At 41.5% G+C, this 19,896-nt stretch overlaps 1 protein-coding gene across 1 annotated transcript in view; it reads left to right on the top strand.

Annotated features, from left to right (window-relative positions):
* Positions 1-10,523: 10,523 nt before the first annotated feature.
* The window catches only part of lama5 (laminin, alpha 5), a 225,779-nt gene continuing 216,406 nt past the window's right edge, over positions 10,524-19,896 (top strand). The window contains exons 1-2 of the mRNA XM_052031153.1: positions 10,524-10,856; positions 17,571-17,720. Coding sequence (XP_051887113.1) covers positions 10,596-10,856; positions 17,571-17,720 — 411 coding nt within the window. The 5' untranslated portion in view covers positions 10,524-10,595. The remainder of the gene's footprint in view (positions 10,857-17,570; positions 17,721-19,896) is intronic.

Genomic DNA, 19,896 nt, shown 5'->3' on the forward strand with positions numbered 1-19,896 from the left:
AACGAAGTTCCCAATTAGCTGAGTTTGTTAATTCCTCCCAAGGACTGTGGCACTTTATTTTGTTAACTATGATAATATCCAGTAAATTATTTTTATTTCATAAATTGACTGAATTGTACTGCTCAGATATCCACGTAAGCAATGGTAAACTAAACTAAACCAGACTATTAGATACCGCTGACATTCACAAGGGAGGAGTTGTCAGTGATGCTTCATTACATTACGTGAATGGTCAGCTGAGTTGAGGTGTGAGAAGTTTTGTTCTACCATCACCTCTGTTTAATTTTCTACTCTTATCTGTTTACTTTTACTGTGATTCATGTTTTTAGGATTGATACACGGTCGACAAAGTTTACATGTGCAAATGCTTCTCCACAAATCCTCCTGTACTTCAGCCCTCCTCGCCATCCCAAACTGAGTCAGTTCCTTCCCAGGTCCCTCTCAGCCCAGACCAGGTGCACCAAAAATCAGCGAAAGCTGCCGGCTGGCGCAAAGGCCAGGAGACTCTGAGCTTCCGGGGAGCTCGTTGATGCAGTGCGGAACCAGCTTGAATGGTTCACGGGGCAGACAGAATTTTGGTGGTACAGCAAGCAGCATTCACACCCACCAGGCCAGTCATCTTCAGAGCTAAAATACAGGTTAATGCTGGTCAATACGTCAAGCTTGGGGTCATCAACATTTAAATATGTCACTTATATTAAAATCTTTCAGAATAGGTGTTGCCAGGAAAAGCTGTTTGCTTGAATTGATTACTGACAACACCAGCAGCCAAAATGTGGATACGTTAAATCACATTACATCCAGTTGACTTTTACAGGCAGGATGTGTATAGAGAGGGGGAAGGGCAGAGGCTGGGGTTTTGAATGGATAGAATGTGATTTAACATGTCTACACATCAGCGGATAACATTATCTGCAATCATTCCTTCTGTTTTGGTGTGGAAGAACAAAGTCCACAGCAAATCAGTTTTAAGTTTTAAAATGTCAGGATAAAAAAGCAGACTTTACAGGTTTCAACAAGTGTTGAAACAAAAATGATTGAGCATTAAATGCCTGCACACCAAATGTCCCACTGAACGTTTTCGCATGTCATGAACTCAGTGTTTTAAGTTTAATTCCTCACAAATTGTAAAAATATTTTTACTGAACGGCTGATACTGGAAGATTGGTACATCTTACTGACTGAAAATTTATGTCATTTTAGGACCTGTGACACTGCAGGCTCTCCCACAGTTGGGGAGGAGGTGACTGATGGGGTGGGTAGGTTGTTCGGGAGATGGTACGCTCCTTATACAGGACTTCTGTGTATTCCCAATGCATGGACTCAAGGTTCCCGGATGCTCTTTCTCCACATTGACTGGTCCTAGACCACAGATCCCCAAGGATCAATGGGTATGATGCAATTTTTCCAGAAGGCCTTGGGTACATTCTTGAATCTTTTCCTCTATCTGCCCTGTAATATCTTCCCGCGACAGAGCTCAGAATAGCGTGTACCCTTGGGGAGTCTGCTGACAGACATGCAAGGGATGTAGCCTGCCTGAGTGTAAATAAGGCCTCAGTTCTGGGGATGTTGACTTGGGAGAGGACACTGACATTGGTTTGCTTATCCTTTCAGTGAATTTGAAGGATTTTGCAGAAGCTGCATCAGTGGTATCTTTTCAGTATTTTGGAATGCCTACTGTACATAGTCCTAGTCTCAGAAGTATATAGGAGGGCAGGGCTCACTGATCTCCAATAGATAATGTTTGGTGCCACATATGAAATCTTGATTTTCAGGCACCCTTTTCCTCAATCAATCAAAGGCTGAGTTAATTGTAATTGGTTTATTATTGTCACATGTGTCGAGATATAGTGAAAAACTTTGTTTTGCACATCATCCATAGAGATCATCTCAAAACGTATGTTGAGGTAGTACAAAGGGAAAAGTCATAACAAATTCCAGAATGCAGTGTTACAGTTACAGAGAAAGTGCAGTGCAGATGGATAATAAAGTGCAAGGGCCACGATGAGGTAGATTGTGAGGTGATGTCTGCTTTGCTGAGGGGTGGTTCTAGAATTTTGAGAGCCTGCCCATATTTTACAGAGTCTCACTATGAACCTTTACTGTTTACTGACACATGAATGATAGAAAAATAGGGGGCTATGTGGGAGGGAAGGGTTAGATAGATCTTAGAGCAGGATAAAATATCGGCACAACATTGTGGGCCAAAGGGCCTGTACTGTGCTGTAGCGTCCTATGTTCTATGTTGGATGCAGTATTGCAGTGGATGTTGGGTGTAAATTCAATGAATGAGTCAACAATGGCCTGGTACATGGTCTCCAAACACTTGCAATTGCAAGCATCAGGGGCATACTGCAGCTCAACTACTGAGGCTGGGGTGGCTTTGGTTCTGGAATTTGGTCACCACTAGGTCTTAAGATTAGTTTTGCTCCCCTGGGATGTTTGTTGGAGCTGAGGTGGACCAATTCGACGGGAAGGATCGCAAAGAGACTTTCAGGGCAATGACATAGCCTTGTTTGACACCAGTCTTCACTGAGAATGGCTCTATTGTGGATCCATAGTTTAGGTTCATGGCCTGCATGCCATCTTGAAGCAAGTGTAAGATGGAGATGAATTTTGGTGGGTAGTTTAATTTGGGGAGAATGCTCCACAGATATCAGCTCTCTGCTGGTAGGTTGAATGTGCCTTGCATTCATGGACCTGTAGTTATAGTTTTGAGTTTCACCTGTGTTTGCTGCTTAGATCTGTAGGCATCCCAGATTCACTGTATTATTTGGCCTGAAACATTAACTCTGTTTTTCTCTCTCACAGATGCTGCCTGATCTGCTGACTCCTTCCAGCGTTATCTGTTCTTATTTCAGATTTCCAGCATCTGCGGTATTTTTGATTTTCACTTGTTCCATGGGGTTGGAGGTTTTGAACAAGCATTAACAATCTAGTAAATGAAAAATAAAAATAATATTTGATGACATTGTCACAACCTTCCTCTCATTAACATTATTTGTGTAGAATTATCTGCATTTTATCTATATGAAATAAATGAAACTAAAACTAATATGAAATCACAGTTGTTTTGGGTTCTTCCATTTGTATTATTTTCATGACTAAGGACAGAGCTTTGATTTCATAGTAGGATTTTTGATTATCAGAATCAGGTTTATTATCACTGACATATGTTGTGAAATTTGTTGTTTTGCAGCAGCAATACAGTGCAAGACATAAAAATGACTAAAGAAACAACTGCCTATCACTACCTCTTCCCTGCATCTACCTATCACCACCTTGTGCCCACCCACCCCACCTTCCCTCTTTTGTCCACCTATCACTGTTCTGCTTTTCCCTCCTATATATTGGGCTTCCCCTTTTCCTATCTTCAGTCCTGAAGAAGGGTCCTGACCTGAAATGTTGACTGGCTGCTTTTCTCCATGGATGCTGCCTGGCTTGCTGAGTTCCTCCAGCATCATAGTGTTTTTCACATAAAAATTACTATAATATACAAGAGTATATAAATAGTGCAAAGGAGGAATAACGAGGTAGTATTCATAGGTTCATGGACCGTTCAGAAATCTGATGGCAGAGGGGAAGAAGCTGTTCCTGAAACATTGAGTGTGGGTCTTCAGGCTCTTGTACCTCCTCCCTGATGGTAGTAATGTGAAGAGGGCATGTCCTGGATGGCGAGGATCCTTAATGATGATGCACATCTCTTGAAGACATCCTCGATGGCGGGGAGGGTTGTGCCTGTGATGGAGCTGGCTGAGTCTACAACACTCTATTCACGAGAGCATGTTCATTTTAATTTTAGTTTGAATTGAAAGTTTGTTTCTAACCTTCTAAATAAAAAAAAATTCTGTCAAATATTTTTTCTTAATTGTGTAAGAATATTCCCTAGTCTGATTTAAAGCAATGCAAGGGAAGTAGCAACAGAAATACGATATTCCCTATGTAATCAAAACCATACATCGTTTCAATGCACTTTTCAAAACAAATACCAAATATAATGCTAATGAAGCAGTTTAATAGAATCTGTCAGATAGATTATTTTTCTACCCTAGCCATTTGGACAAAAAACTCCAATCCTCTATTTGTTGAACTATCCCGCATAAAACATGTCACAATCCAATTCTGAGTGGGTTCAAGCCTGTTGTATCAAATCATCTTCATTCACCATTTCTTTGACTGCGTCTTGTAAAACCACAAAGATTACTAATATAAGAGGTATGTGTTAGAGATGTTTTTTCACAGGGCACTCAACATGAACTGCATGCTTACAGGGAATCCTTTATCCTGCATCTAACTCAGTTGTATCAGAGAATGTTTGATCACAAGAAAGATACAGATGAAGAAAGCCATTCATACATCTTATTTTCATTTTTGAAGAGAAAGACCCAGTCGTGCTTCCAACTCCATGTTTCCAGTGTTTTCTGACAAGTTCCAAGGTTTTTCCTTCAGTGCACTTCTCAGATGTGCATTGTGCACTGACCATTCTTTGAAAGAGGCAAGACTTGCATTTGCATTGAGCTTTTTACATTCCAAAGTGTTTAACAGCCAGTGAAGTAGTTTTGAAGTGCATTAACTGTTGTAATGTAGGAAATTCATTGTCTAATTTGAACAGCAAGCATCCACAAACAGTAACGTGGCAATGGTCAGATGGGTGACACAGCAGTGCAGTGGATCGTGCTGCTGTCTTGCAGCTCCAGGGAACTTCTTTGATTCTGAGCTCAGGTGCTGTCTGTGCAGCGGTTGCACATTTTCCCTGTGCCTGCGTGTGTTTCCCTGGGGTGCTCCAAGTTCCTCCCACATCCCAATGACGGGCTGGTACATTAATGTGCTGCTGTAAATTACCCCTTATGTATTGGGTATCAGAAAGATTCAAAGGGTAATTGATGGGCATATGGGAGAGAGAGGATGTTGCAGGGTACAGGAGAGGGGTTGATGGGGCTATTGGGCTGAATGGTCTCCTTCAGTGTTTTAGTGATGTTGAGGGAACAAACATTGGGCAGGACCTTGGGAGAACTTCAATCTCAAAGTCGAGTTTACTGTCATATGCACAAGTATATGTATGCACAGATGCAATGAAAAATTTACTTGCAGCAGCATCACGGAAACAGCATCAGATAAGCAGCATTCGCAAGAAAAACATACATTAAACATAAATTATACACAATTTTTACATGAAAGAACACAATTAGAACAAAAGAAAACAAAGTCCATTGTAATGCGAAGTGGTCATGGTGTTGCTGTACTGAGGTAGTGATTAGGGTTGTGCAGGTTGGTTCAAGAACCAAACAGTTGAAGGGATGGAGCTGTTCTTGAACCTGGTGGTGTGGGACTTCAGGCTTCTGTACCTCTTGCCCAATGGTAGCTGCGAGAAGATAGCATGGACTGGATTGTGAACATCCTTGGGAGAATGGACAGGAACTCGGTCTGTGTGATGAGCTTTCAAACACCTACATTGCCCTTAACCAATTTTACACCTGGTCTTTCAGTCAAGTTTAGGGTAATTTTGAGTTATTATTTTATCACCCCTAGAAAATCGTTTCTCTTTTCAGGGAAATAAATCATTGCCTTCTCTAGTATCTCTGAGCTAAGGCTCCATTTTATCCCTCTTCTCTGAACCACCTTCAACACCACAATGACACAGTCATCAGAATTACTCACAGTGTGGTCAACCACAATGTAGGTTAAGCATCACTTTGGCTTCTACACTGCTGCTCTATTATGATGGAGAATTTTATTTCATATATTAGTTGTTGTTCTCATTTATTGGACATGTGTATCTATTAAAACCACCACATTACCTACAATATCACACATGGCTGTCACCATACATGAGCTATTTATAGTAATTGCATGCTGCACTCCAATTATCTATAATAAAATCCATGCCATTATTCTTTTTATAATTTATCTAACTCATTTATCTAATTCCCTTGTTGCCTCCTGAAATCCAGATCTGTTCTAATTTGGCACCACCTGTAAATATGACTGGTTTGTAATGAGAATATTCATTTTAAGAAGATTTACAATGTTCATATGGTGTATTAGGCAAAAAGTGCTGGAGAACCCAACAGGTCAGGCAGCATCCATGGAAGGAAATAAACAGTCGATGTTTCGGGCCGAGACCCTTCATCAGGACTGGGGTGTCCATGTGTTTAAATCTGATGAGAACACAAAACATTAACTGACCATTGTAGATATTATTATGGGTTGGTTTCAGAAGTTCTGTGTACCATTAAGATCCACCTACGAAGTTGTAAAAGACGTTAAACATACCAACCTGTCAGAAGAGTTGTTACCATCAATTTTACTAAAAGCAGTTGGCAAGCTTGGTTCTTCAGTGGAAGAATACTCTGTGTAATGGACTTTGTATGAGGGTGAAATACCATGGAATTCCACTTAGTGAGCATCAGGGACGAACAAGTATAAAGATCACATGATAACTTAGTTCCTTTCACAGACAAAGAAAGGTTATCACAAAATCCCCCATTGTTAAGAGAATTGATCTTTCTATTCAAAATTACTATGGAAGTATATGACATGGTTCATATAGAATACCACACAAAAATCCATAGTGGTGGAGTTTTCATACAATAAATAAGGGCACCAACTACATGAACAAACAACAAAGTGCAAGGGAATTTGAGAATCATAGGATTATACAATGGTGCAGCACACAATGAATCCAGGATCTGTTAAAATATTGTATCATTCTGGTACCCAAGCAGTTTTCCACTTAAACAAATGATAAGTAATGATAATTCTTAAAATTTCAACCTACAGTCATGCATGTGATGAAAAATGGAGACATGAAACAGAAGCTGTTTTACAAAGCACCAATGAGAGCATTTGGCAAAATGATCCATCATTTGATTTATGTAGTGATTAGAGATATTGGTTCTCTGTAGAAGCAGTGAAGTAGTGTTACTTTGACAAGTGTTTATAATAATATGGTATGTTTTAGAATGGTTGGTGTACTTATGGATTTCAGGTTTTATTTCCAGCTCTAGTTCACATTTGGAAATGGTGATGTTCACAACGACAACATTTGTGTTGTCTGAAGTAGTAGCGTGGCAGCGATGTTACCATACTGTGACCAGCACACGTATAAAGTAGTACAAGCAATAAAGACTGAAACAAAAACAAACTGTGAGTGAACGTGAAGGGAAAATGGAAAAATGTTGATACTTTATTTGTCAGGTTTCACACAGCTACAATGTAGTTCCTGTTTCATCGCAAAGACCATCCAGCACAACTTCATTAATGAGCTGGATGATGCTGGACCTTGCCCACTGCCCAAACTTCCCAACTGCATTGCCCAGCCACCTGGACTTTTTTGGGATGGGGAAGACTGAACAAGCTGATCCTTCACATCTCAGAGGCATCCATGAGCTGGGGAGGACTAAGGGGGGGTATCCTGAGGCCTGAACACCTTGACAGTGTCTGACAGCTTCCCATTGCCAAATGACCTTTGAACTGTTTCTACATATTTCTGATACAGACATTTAAAATTAATCACTCACAGTTTCTGTTTCCAGTGTTTGTGCTTATTTTATATTTGTGCTGCTCACAGTATGGTACACCAGCCATTCCAAAACACACCAAATTATTATTAAAATACGTCTTAAAGAAACTTTTAAAATAACTACATTTAATTAAAAACATATAAATACCGATAAATAATTTAAAATATTAAAAGAAAATTATGTAAATTAACTCCAAAAACCTGCCTGTGCTTCACTGTTTCAAATCAAAGAGGTTTCATATCCATACCAGCCAACCATGGCATAAGGTTGAGGGATCAGGTACTCTCCAGCACGTCAGTGTTCTTAATCAATCGTTCAGGATGGAGCATGACTCACATCCACTTTGGTTCTATGGGGTCTGAGGAGACAAATGAAGCTAAGGAGGTGACTGATAGGCTGGTGAATGGGTAGCTTGTGAGGTGGTGTGCTCATTCAGCCATTTACAATGAGCTTCCATTTGGTTCCAACGCATGGTCTCAAGGTTCCGAATAACTTCCTGAATAATCCTTCTCCATTTTCAACAGTCAGGGATTCTCAGGAGCCAGTGCAGATGTTGCATTTTTTTAAAGGAGGTTTTGAGCACGTTCTAGAATCTTTTCATGTCTATCATCTGATAATCTCTTCCCATGACAGAGCTTGGAATAAACTGTCTGTTCTGGGCATCTGGTGTCAGCTCGCAAGTGATGACGACTGCCCAATGAGCTGACTGAGTGTAACTAAGGCCTGACTGCTGGGGGGATGGAGGCCTGAGGGAGGACACACAGTCTCTCCTGTTTAATGGCAGCACTTTGACACAGCTGGTAGAACCATTGCCTCACAGCTCCAAACCCCCAGGTTCAATCCTGACCTCCAGTGCTGTCTGTGTGGGGTTTGCACATTCTCCCTGTGACTGCATGGGTTTCTCCTAGATGCTCCAGTTCCCTCCCACAATGCAAGGATGTGTGAGTTGATAGGTTAATTGGCCACTGTAAGCTGCCCTTAGTGTGTAGGAGAAACTGGGGTGGAGCTGATGGGACTGTGGGGCCGAATACAATGGGATTACTGTTGCATTGGTGTAAATGTGCACTTGATAGTTGGCATGGACTTACTGGGCTGAAGGATCTGCTTCTATGCTATTGTGACTCTATGTTTTAGTGTCACTCTCTGCATTTGATGCAATGAAGATTAGGTCTGGATAGACAGTAGAGATATTGTGATTTGGGGAGCAGTTCTTTGGATTCTGAGGACCTCCAGCTTGACTCAAATTTTCATGTTTGGACAAACATTTGCAAAAGGCCGAGATGTGCTGAAGTCTGAGTGGATTAAAATCTTTGGAACTGTCAGTCTGATCCAGCTCAATATTGCCCATCTACACCTCTGCCCCAGCTGATCTGCTACTGAAACCTTCATCCATACTTTTGATACCTTTTCCACCACTTGTTAACGAAAAGTGACCCAAACCTCTACTGCCTGTATTCTAACTCACATCCAACCCCTTTCACTCATCAACCATTCTTCATCGACTTACTCTGGCTCCCAGTCCCACAATATCACAGTCTAAAACATTACTTCCTTTGTTCCCTCCATGGCTTCCCTCCTCCTTACCGTTTAACCTCGTCAAGCCTCACAACTGTCCGGACACTGCATTCCTCCATCTCCGTCTCTAGAGCATCACCACTTCTTTCCCCCACGTTTGAAGACCATGCCTTCTGCTGACAACGCCCTAAGCTCTGGAATCCCTTCACTGAACCTCTCCCTCTTTAAGTAATTCCTAAAAGCATGCCTCTTAAACTAACCTTTCTTTGACTTGGTGTCAATTATTGTCTGATTACACACCTTGGGACATTTCAGTACATTAAAGGTACTTTATAACTGCAAGCTTTGTTATTGTTTGTTACTATATAAAATACTGTGGTCATAACCCGGGAAGCACCTGTTTTCAACAAGCACTGGGTATGATCTAAGAGAACGGTGACCAGGGAGCAGTTGTAATGTATAAAAACTGTAATCCAATTACTTGCAAAGGCATTAATCTTTAGAATGGAAAAATTAACAGGAAGAACTTAATGCTTCCGGAATTTTAGAGAGTCCAACAACTCCAAACACTTAAACGTTCCCATTCCCAATATCAGCATTCGTCAGGACCCTTAATTTTCCGAGCTTCTAATCAAATGCTCTGTTCTCCAGCTGGTAACCTTATACAGTGGTTACACATTAAATGTAAAATATCTACGATTTGGCTTGAATTCTTATTTTACCCCTGCCCTATACAGCATTAATCCTTTTACAACAGTTGCCTTTGACATTTTATTTCCTGTGTTTCCCTGAGTTATAAAGAGACATGTCAAGATGTATTAAGCAGGTATAATGACATCAGTTGTAAGTACCACAAGAATTTGAGGTTTCTCTTTTCAGCTGTGGTGAGTGGGATTCTCTGATAAGAGTAGATACTCAGAATCTTTTCCCCAGGGCAGGGATATCAAAAACAAGACAGCATAGGTGTAAGGTGAAAGGAAGGAGTTTTAAAGGGGATTTTAAAACTTTTGAAGGGAAAAGTTTTTTTTTAAACACAGAGAGTGGTTGATATTTGGAACTCACTGGCAGAGGAGGTGTTGGGTCAAATACAATCACTGTTCAAGAGACATTTAGACATGTACTTCAATAGGCAGCGCACAGGATATAGACCTAATGCAGCCAAATGGGATTGGTGTGGATGGGCAAAAAGGTCATCATGAACATGATGGGCCTAATAGCCTGCTTCTGTGCTGTATAACTGTAAGCTGGGAGAACAAAACATTTATTTTGCAAAGTGAAAAATCGAACTGCAAGGAGAAGAATGTGCTATGTGTGTGTGTGTGAGAGAGAGAGAGCAATGTGGAAACTTGGAACACTCCTGTTTAAATCCAAGGTATAAACCATCATTGTGATTGTAGGCGAGAGGAGGGAAGGGAGGAGGGTGATTGATGCATCATCAGTTGATTAGGTGGCCCTGCCCTGGTGGAGCTGCTTGCTGAGAGCGCGGCTCACTCACATTCTCCCTCCAGCAACAGCAATGAGAGCAGTCAGGGTTCAGTGAGCAAACTCGGGGAAAAGATGGCGAGGGGCCCGGGAGTCACGGCACTCCTTGTGAACCTCTGCTGCATCGTGAGGTTCATTTCGGCGCAAGACGTTCTCACCTATGCTTATGGAGTGAATGGGTTCAGTTTGCACCCGCCTTACTTTAATCTGGCCGAGGGAACACAGATCACAGCCACGGCCACTTGCGGAGAGGATGAAAGTGAACGGCCGATCGAGGATCTGTATTGCAAACTAGTCGGCGGGCCAGTATCCGGTGACCCCAGCCAGACCATCCAGGTACGGTGCATAACCTCTCTCTCACTTGGTCCAGGTCGGAGATTTAGCCCCTAATCAAATTATTCTGTGCACTCTGCTGCATTAGGTCAGGCAAAGTATTTATACTGCTATTTAAATCCCGTTTCCTGTGTTTGTGTGTTTACTGAAGTTCAAATGTTACTGCATCAAACCGGAGTTTAATGGTTTTATCTCCCAAGGCAAACACCAACAGTGCTAATATACACGTTGGGCATTGCACTGGGGATTAATGGGCCGGTGGAGAGGCTGGCTGTGTTTGCAGGTACACTGGGAATCGGAAACTACTGCTTTATAGGTTTTCGCAGGCGGCAGGTAGTTCCGAATAAAAGATCCAGCACGGCATATTTGCGGTAGTGAAGGTGACTGTAACCCGAGCAGTATCAGCGCAGGACTGTAAAACTTGGGTTTACCTTTTAAACCCACACTGCGGTTAAATTGTTGACTGCTCTTGTTCTGCGCTCTGAAGAAATGCAAAGCACGTCCTCTTAAAATGTTGATGCGTTAGTTGCTGCTTCAGTCTATTGTGACTGTAATCTGTTGGAAAAAGTAAAAGCTGCCCTTCAGGGGGGTAGGAGAGAGAGAGAAACATCACCGCCAGTATAACTTCAGTCTTTAAATGCTAGCCTCCTAGAGTCATTACATTGGAGGGCAATTCGGCCCACGCTGGTAGTACTGGCAATCCGCCCTCCCCTAGTGCAACCCCTTGACATCAAACAGCCAGCTCCCCTGTTCTTCGGGGATGAGGTTTCTCTGACTAATTCCACTGCAGATAATTTTATTTTTTCGTTCCGGATCATTAATCAGAAATATTATTAACTCCCGAAGCGTCTCCCACCACCTTCCGCAGGTCCCCGAGTGCCAACCTATTTTTTTAAGGCTGGTGTTAGATTTCACTGAAGATTTGGACACTCCAGAACCTTTCCCTGCCTTTACTCGTCACTGTTTCGGCGACAGAAGCAGCGACCGATTGCACAGACTTGTGCAGGTTGTACGCAGTCTTATACTGGCTGTCCTCCCCGGCTGCCAAGTTTGTTTGTCTTTCATGGAAGTTTGTCTTTAATTAAGCCCTTGGCTGCTGTGGTCACGGTCTATGGTCTCGGTGATGCACTCCATTTTAATCACATTATAACTGGTAATAGGTTCAGGAACTGGTCATATTTAAGATAGTTTAAAGATAAACTACGGAGCTTTTTAGTTTTGTTTAGTTATTACAGTACAAGAGAAAACCATTCAATCCAATGAGGACATACGGACTTTGTAGAGCAATTATTATTCTCCTGAACCCTGTAAATTACTTGTCAGGTGCTTGTTGAATTCCCTCACAATGAATTCCAGATCATAACCACTCATTGTAAAATTAAGGACTTCTCGCATTCCCCTGTATATTTTGTCCATCACTTAGACATGTAGATAGATACATGGATAGGAAAGATTTAGAGGGCTATGGATGAAACACAGGCAAATGGGACTAACTCGGGTAGGTACCTTGGTCGCCAAGGACAAGATGGGCTGAAGGGCCTCTTTCCCCCTGCTGCATGGCTCTACGACCCCATTGACTGTGAATCCATGGCTGAGGTGCAGGAACCATCAGCTAACAGGATCAGTTGGTCTCCTTAAACCAGTCACCATCTTGTATCTCTCTATCAAATCTCTCGACGTTTGCCCCAAGGAGAACAACCCTCTCCTCTATTCTAACCTTTTATATAAAATGTCCTCTTGTTTATTAATTGTTGCTGAACAGAATAGATCAGTGAGAACAGGCGGTTCGGTGACTCTGTCCATTCACAGACGCTGCCACAAACTCATTTGAAGTGTAGACTATTAATCTAACTTAATTATTTTTGAAACATAGGTAAATTGTGACTCTTTCAACATCACCGGCACTGCCTGTTAACACAAGCCGAGCATTAACTCCTTCTGTGCATGGAAGGCTTTACTTTGCAACAGAAAATTTGAATAATTGCTGTAAGGAGGGTTCAAGGGATAAAACTTCAGTGTTTCCTCTGTTTCAGTGATGTGTTTAAAATATGCAGCAAGTTTGAACTGCAGTGTTGTTTCCAGGTCTCTTTGAGAGAGTGACACAGTGCAGCAGTATCAACGAAGACTAGGACTTTTAATGATCTACCTCATTCTTCAAACAATATCTTGTATCTGCCAGCTAGGTCAGCAAGGATATGTTACTGGCTAATGCTTTTATTGAGTAAGTGAATTTGAAACAGGATACCTAAGTTCTAATGGTGCTCTTACAGTGTGTAGGCTATAAAATGAGAGGAGAGATCCCTGTGAAATCTTCTTGGAAGGAAGTAGATACTGATGCCATTGCGTCTGTTAATCATATGGCCACTTGACCACATCCTCAAAGGAAACTTTATCCAGTCATCTTTGTGATTTTTAGTGCAAACGTTTTATAAAACATTTCTTCAAAAAGGACAGAGTGATATGATAGTTTGGAGACACCTGATTCTTCAACCACTTCCTAAGAGGGTAATTCAGTTGTAATTTGACTCAAACTCCAGTTATTGTACTGCTGTGGTATTTCTGCAAAATGTTTTCCCAGGAAGGTGGAGATGGTGGTGGATGGGGTAATGGGATAGGAATGGATGTTGACGAGATTAGTTCCCAGCAGACTGCTGGCTGGATTGTCAGCAAGAGAGGGAAATGGAGCACTTGGAATTGCTGCTCGTAAGACTGACAGCTAATTCACTGGCCCTTTGGATAAAGCCAAAGGACATGGGTGGTAGCTGTAGACTTATTCAAGGAGGGAAGTAGAATGACTTTAATGAATTTTTGGGGGCATGCAATTATCCCAGCTAGAATTCCATGCCTCAATTTTTTTTTCAGTCAAGCTTCCAACCCTGTCACATCATCCATGTGGAAGTAATGAAAGTGACTGTTGAGCATTTTCCATCTTAGTGCTTGTCATCTACGCTGCAGTCTCCGATCTAGACAGTCAGGGAAAAACCCTTCCAAAGCCTCTTCTCCATTTGTCAGCACACTGACCTTGCTTGGTAGCCCCAGTAATCACTTCCCTTCCTTCCCCACCATAGGGTTAATTTTCCATCAGCCAAAGAGTCTAATGCCACTACTTCCTCCTCATCTTCTGCTGGTGATCCCTTGATCCCTCTGCTGCTACAAGGTTGTCAGAATACTTGATGGCTTCACTTTTCCTATTATGTAGTGAAAGAAAGTTGTGAACTTGTATACAGGTGTATGTGAGGGAATTTAAATTTGATCATATTTTGGAGGGGAACATTCAAGCCAGTAATATATACATGCAGATATTCTGCAGTATTTGGTAGGGGAGGAGATCAGCTATGCTAGCATCAGATGATGTCAGAAGGTGGTCTGACTGCATGGAGGTAGTGTCAAGGATTTATAACCTAAGCTGAGAGATTTTGCTACATCCACGTTGGACCAATGCTGGTGTGAGAGAGAAAATATGAAGCGGTCAGTTTCGAAAATTGTTCAAATTATGATTTTTGCTTTGGAATTGAGAGCTGGAAGCCTAGCTGGAAATGTGGTGAATCATGGTTTAGTGCAGGTGAAAGGGACAAGTCTGCTGCCATGGTGATGTCACTATAAAAACAAAGGAATACCTTTAGTTGTTTTGATCACTCTGGATGCTATTTTGCTGCAAAGTGCCCATTCTTCAAGCATGAACAGGATCAGTAAGGAGAGAAATTCCAAGGAATATCTTGGCTCTGAACTTGCTTTCGCATCAACAGTGTGTAATGGATAACTGGAGGTACATTCCCTATGATCTTCCATCTACTTTTTGTCCAATACAATGGGCAGAATGCCTGCAATGTCCTGATATGCCTGGTGGATGGGGAAGAATTCTACCCTTGACTGATCCTTGGATAAATTTATGTTTTAAAGTCAATAGGTTATTCTCCTACTGAGCTCAGCCTAACCCTGTTCTTCCCAATTTCACACAGAGCAAACTTTCTCCAGATGGCATCATTGATTACCTTTTTAGGAGTGGGAATCTGGACTGACTTATTTTTTCTCTTCCGCGCTTGAGCAACATTAAGAAATCTCCAACACCTCCCCAGTGCAAAGTAGTGAACAGTCTGGGACCTTTTGGCTTTGTAAAGTTAAGCTGCACAACTGGCAGTGAATTTACATGCTCAATAATTAGGCAAGTTGGATCTGACAACTCAAGCATTGCAGGACTAAATGTAAAAAGCACTTTTCCGACGTTTGTGCATTTTAGAAAAGCACCCTGTCCAAGCAGTTAATACAGAAATGCTCCCCTTTGTGTTGAGACTTCTGATTTTCTCTTACTCTGGTTCCTGATTATGTGGAGGAACTATAACCTGTTGTCTGTTCCAGTCTTTGAATAACCACATTTGTGAATGTGAATAGTGAGGAATGGTAGCATAATGGTTAAGTTACTGGCAATCAATGAACTAATGATCTGCAGATGGCAGTTTAAATTCCCACCATGACAACTGTGAAATTTAAATTTAGTTAATTAAATAATCTGATATTAGTAATAGTGATCAAGATACAACCAAATTGTTTTAAAATGCATCAGATCTTTACTTGGCTTGACCTGTATGTGACACCGAGCTCAGAGATGGGGTCGACTCTTAACTGTCGTCTGATATCGCCGAGCAAGGCCTTCGTTTCTAGGGTAGTAATAGTTAGCCAATAAATGCCGACCTTTTCAGTGATATCCACATCCCTTAAATGGTTTTAAGTATATGTATTGTTTATGGCTTTGGAATAATGATGGAGAGATTGGGTTCAACACCTGCCCAATTTAGTTCTGAAGTTGAATGTACTGAATCTGTTTCAAAATGCATGACAGTGGGGCTATTTTGTCATGAAGAGCTCAGCTGGTCCTGTTATGTAAATTCAGGGAAGGGATCCTACCACACTTGATTTTTGGGCAATGTGTGGCTCTACACTTTCTAGCTAACTCTCAGTGCCCTTCCAATTAGCCAATAAACAGCTGAATTGTAAAAACATAGTGCAGCTCCCACCATTTCTCCTGAAGGAAAACAGGAAAAATGTGAAAGGTGATCTTACTGTTGTCAATTTTTGATGAGGACATTGCAAAATTAAACACTTCGAGTAATAATTGTATAAATTGGTTGTTCCCAGCTTCTTCAAATGAGAGCCCTTCTTGTTCGTGTTAAGTAAATATGTGCTCCTCCATATCACCTGATTGCTTCATGGGCTGATCCTTTTAGTGACATGGGGATGTCCTGAGGTTAACTTTCTAAGTTCTGGAAGCCTCACAGACTTCCTGCAACTTGTGGTAATTGTCCCCAGTGGCAGTCACACAGCCCAAGCTGGGAACCACTGATGTAAAAGGAAATACATTGGAGCAGAATCCTAAGAACAGTTGCCTGGAAATTCATCCCTGCTGGTAATGTTAAATGTGATTCTGCTTTAAAGCTTCATTCCATTAGTTTCAATGGATCCAGATTTTGGGAGCAGAACACACAATCACCACCATGTAGAGAGTTCAGCACTACCAACTGGGGATGAATTTCTAAGCAACAGAGTAGAAAGAAGCCTACTTTGCAAAATGGTGGGTGTAAGCATATTATTGATCAAGGCTTTGTCTTGTATTCCTTTGTCTTTCTGCTTAAAATTGCTATTAAAAGGATGAAGATTAACAGCTGCAGCAAAGTATCATGTGTTGATATCACACACAGATAATGCAACAGAACATGGATTCTATACATACTGCCAGAGGAGGTGGTAGAATCAGATACAATTAGTATATTTAAGAGGCATTTAAACAGACACTTAATTAGGTAATGAAACAGTCCTAATGCTGGCACATGGGATTGGTGTAGTGGACAAAAAGGTCAGCATGGATGTGATGGGCTGTAAGGCCTGTTTCTGTGCTGTTCAACTGTATGACTCTTTGATGTCAAAGTATCTCCTCAAGAGAAGAATCTACAAAAGTAGAGAAACTTTCTTCAGCCATTAACCTCCAATTGAACAGAAGTGCACCTACTTATCACAAGGAATATCTGAGCAATGGCCTTGTATAGACCGAGCAGGCTAAGTTCAGTTCCATCTTGGCAATCACCTTTTAGAATCGCACATCCAACACCAGCTGTGCCCATAGCTGATGGTGTGAGGTTTTGCTAATACAATGGCTAGTTCCAATCGCTAGTTGATGCTAGATGTTGAGGATCCTTCAGGGACTAACATCATAGTGACACACAATAAAATGGCAATCATTTCAAAAAAAGTATTTACAAGTGGGGCTGAAGTATTGACAGGTAGGGCTGAAGTTTATAAACCATGAGTTTGGAAACTTGGAGGCAAAATTACTGTTCTAACTAATTAATGACCTAGATTAATGATTCAGAGATTTATTCCATCCCACCTTGACAACTGTTATATTTAAATCCATTTAATTAAATAAATTCTGGAATAAAAAAAATAACGTCAATAATTGCCATGAAAAACTAGTTTATTAACATCATGGATCCAGGGAAGAACCTTTGCTTTTAACCACTCTTTCCAATGCATCAGTCCAAACTCGTAGCAAAGTAGTTGACTCAACTGCCTTGTGCAGTGACCCTCAGTTCAAAGGCAATCAGGGATGCTGATTAACTGCTGTTCTTGTCATAATCCAGATCCTGTGAATGACTTTTATATAAACTACTCTATTAATTTATCTTGTTGGTATTACAACATAATTCATGTTTTTCTTTTAACCAGGGCCAATATTGTGATATTTGCAAAGCAGGGAGTAACAAAGCACATCCAAGCACCAATGCCATTGATGGGACAGAACGCTGGTGGCAGAGTCCTCCTCTCTCTCGTGGCCTGGAGTACAATGAAGTCAACGTTACTCTTGATCTTGGCCAGGTAAGCTACACTGTACAGTGGTGGTATGAACACAGTGTGTATTGTTCATTTCTTTAAGACTTTGACCTAATAGCTGACTGGGTCAGACAAATCAGGAAGGATCCAGGTTTTTTCCTGGTCAGTGATGAGTTAACTAGTGCTGGGAGTAAGGGTTCTTTGGGTTGACCTCTGCAGTCCTGGGTTGGACAGTATCAGGGTTCTGGCTTCTGATTCCTGTCTGTGAGACATTGCATGTGTATGAAGAGGTGGATCAAGCTTCAATCTGATGGATTTGTAGTTCAACTTAAGGAGTGTGGAAATGTTGTCGTTAATTTCTGTTTCTGAAATTCAAGCCTGTTTTACCTTTAAGTAGACCTGATGTAACTATGGTATTGGGATTATTATTCTAATAGAGCAAATAGGAGTAGGTTTGTTCTGATTTCCATTGTAAATAAAACTAGTATTTTTCTTCATTCAGTGTGAGGGTTTTTTTTAAAGAAAAGGTTTGCCTGTTGTATTGTTCAGTAGAGGTAACCCACCGGAACATTGCACATCCAGTAACACATTCTTGGCATTTAGCTTTTGGTAAGTAGTGGCTCAAACCTTGCACCAGCTACTTTTGCTAGATGCAGTTTTGTTTACATTATCCCCTCTTTCTGATGAATCTAGGTATATTTCTTTAAGTGTCATATCTTATTGCTTTCTTTATTGCGTGGATTTCAGCAACTGTCATTGGCAGCAGCCTAAGAGTAGGTTTCAAACTATCCTCTGGGTCAGGTCATAGAATATGATGGAGGGGGAGGATGAAGAACATCACATCAAGTAACCAAACAATTGTTTCACTTTTCAAATCCCAATGTATTCAGCAGCCCAGATTTAGTGTCTCAACAGTAGAGTGCATCAAACAGGAATTTTTAAGTAATATTAGAAAAGCACAGGAAATGGAAATTTTTAATTTCAGAAACAAACTATTCATAAATATATATATATATATATATATATATATATATATATATATATATATATACAGAAAATACATATATATATATATACAGAAAATACAAAATGGTACATGGGTTTCTTTACATTCGTACATTGTCAAGTGTTGTCAAGTTGGTACATTCTATGTACAAAGCACCAATGCCACTGATGTGACCTCTTTGAACAATACACCTTCAAGTGTTTGAGAGGCTGTTACACAGGATTCAGCCCCTCAGCCTTTAATGGAACCAGGACATTGGATTGCAGTTTTTCACCACAAAGACTTTGTGTTGGCTGCACCAAGCTTCTGTGCATTCCTTAGCATGCACTCCTGCAGCCTGGAATGCGCTAGTGAGCAGCATTCCCTTGTGGACATCTCGTTGTACTGGAAGACCAACAAATTTTGGGCAGACCAAAGTGTCTTTCGGTATATGTCCCTGGAACAGCCTGCAGATCAGAGAGTCCTTTGTTACGCAGCTGCTCAGGACAAACCTCGACAAGGATCCTTGCATCCTTTTCCAGACCTTTGCAAATGCACAGACCACAAAGAGGTGGGTGATTATCTCGTTGTCATCTCCATCTCCATCTCCAGGGCAGGGTGCATTGAGGGTGAGATTCCTGTCATGCAGGGAGGGCCCCTTTCACTGCCAGCCAAGCAAGGTTTTGGTGCTTGTTGGTGAGTTCTTTCAATGAGGCATTCTGCCAGATGGTTTTGACAGTCTGCCAAGGAAACCATCCCACAGGATGTAATGTGTCCTTCTCCTGCAGGGCCTGCATCAGATACAAAGTCAGTCTGCAGATTGATGGACTTGTGGGCAAAGGAGTTCTGCTGCAGAAACTTTCCTACAAAGGATGGGTGGCATGGCAAAGCCCAATTGAATAGAACATTGCGGCAACAAGGCCAGGCCCATTCTTCACAGCACCAGGTCAGGAAGAACCTCAGCAGATCGTGACACTTGGTGTTAATGTACTTCAGCTCTACATACAGCTTGATGTAGCCACAGAAATGGTCATCTATATGAGGCTGATGTCAGGCACGTTTCCCCGTCCCCACATTCTCTGGAGATTTGTGCATCATGACCTGTCGGACGCACTCCATCTTGGATCTCCAGATGAAACGGGAGATGGCCTGAGTGACTGGCACAGTCCATAGACCACATCTGTACCACGTACAACACCGAGAGCACCTTGCACTCGATGACCATCGAGAGGGAGT

The sequence above is a fragment of the Pristis pectinata genome, chromosome 16, assembly GCF_009764475.1.
Source record: "Pristis pectinata isolate sPriPec2 chromosome 16, sPriPec2.1.pri, whole genome shotgun sequence".
Classification (NCBI taxonomy): Eukaryota; Metazoa; Chordata; class Chondrichthyes; order Rhinopristiformes; family Pristidae; genus Pristis; species Pristis pectinata.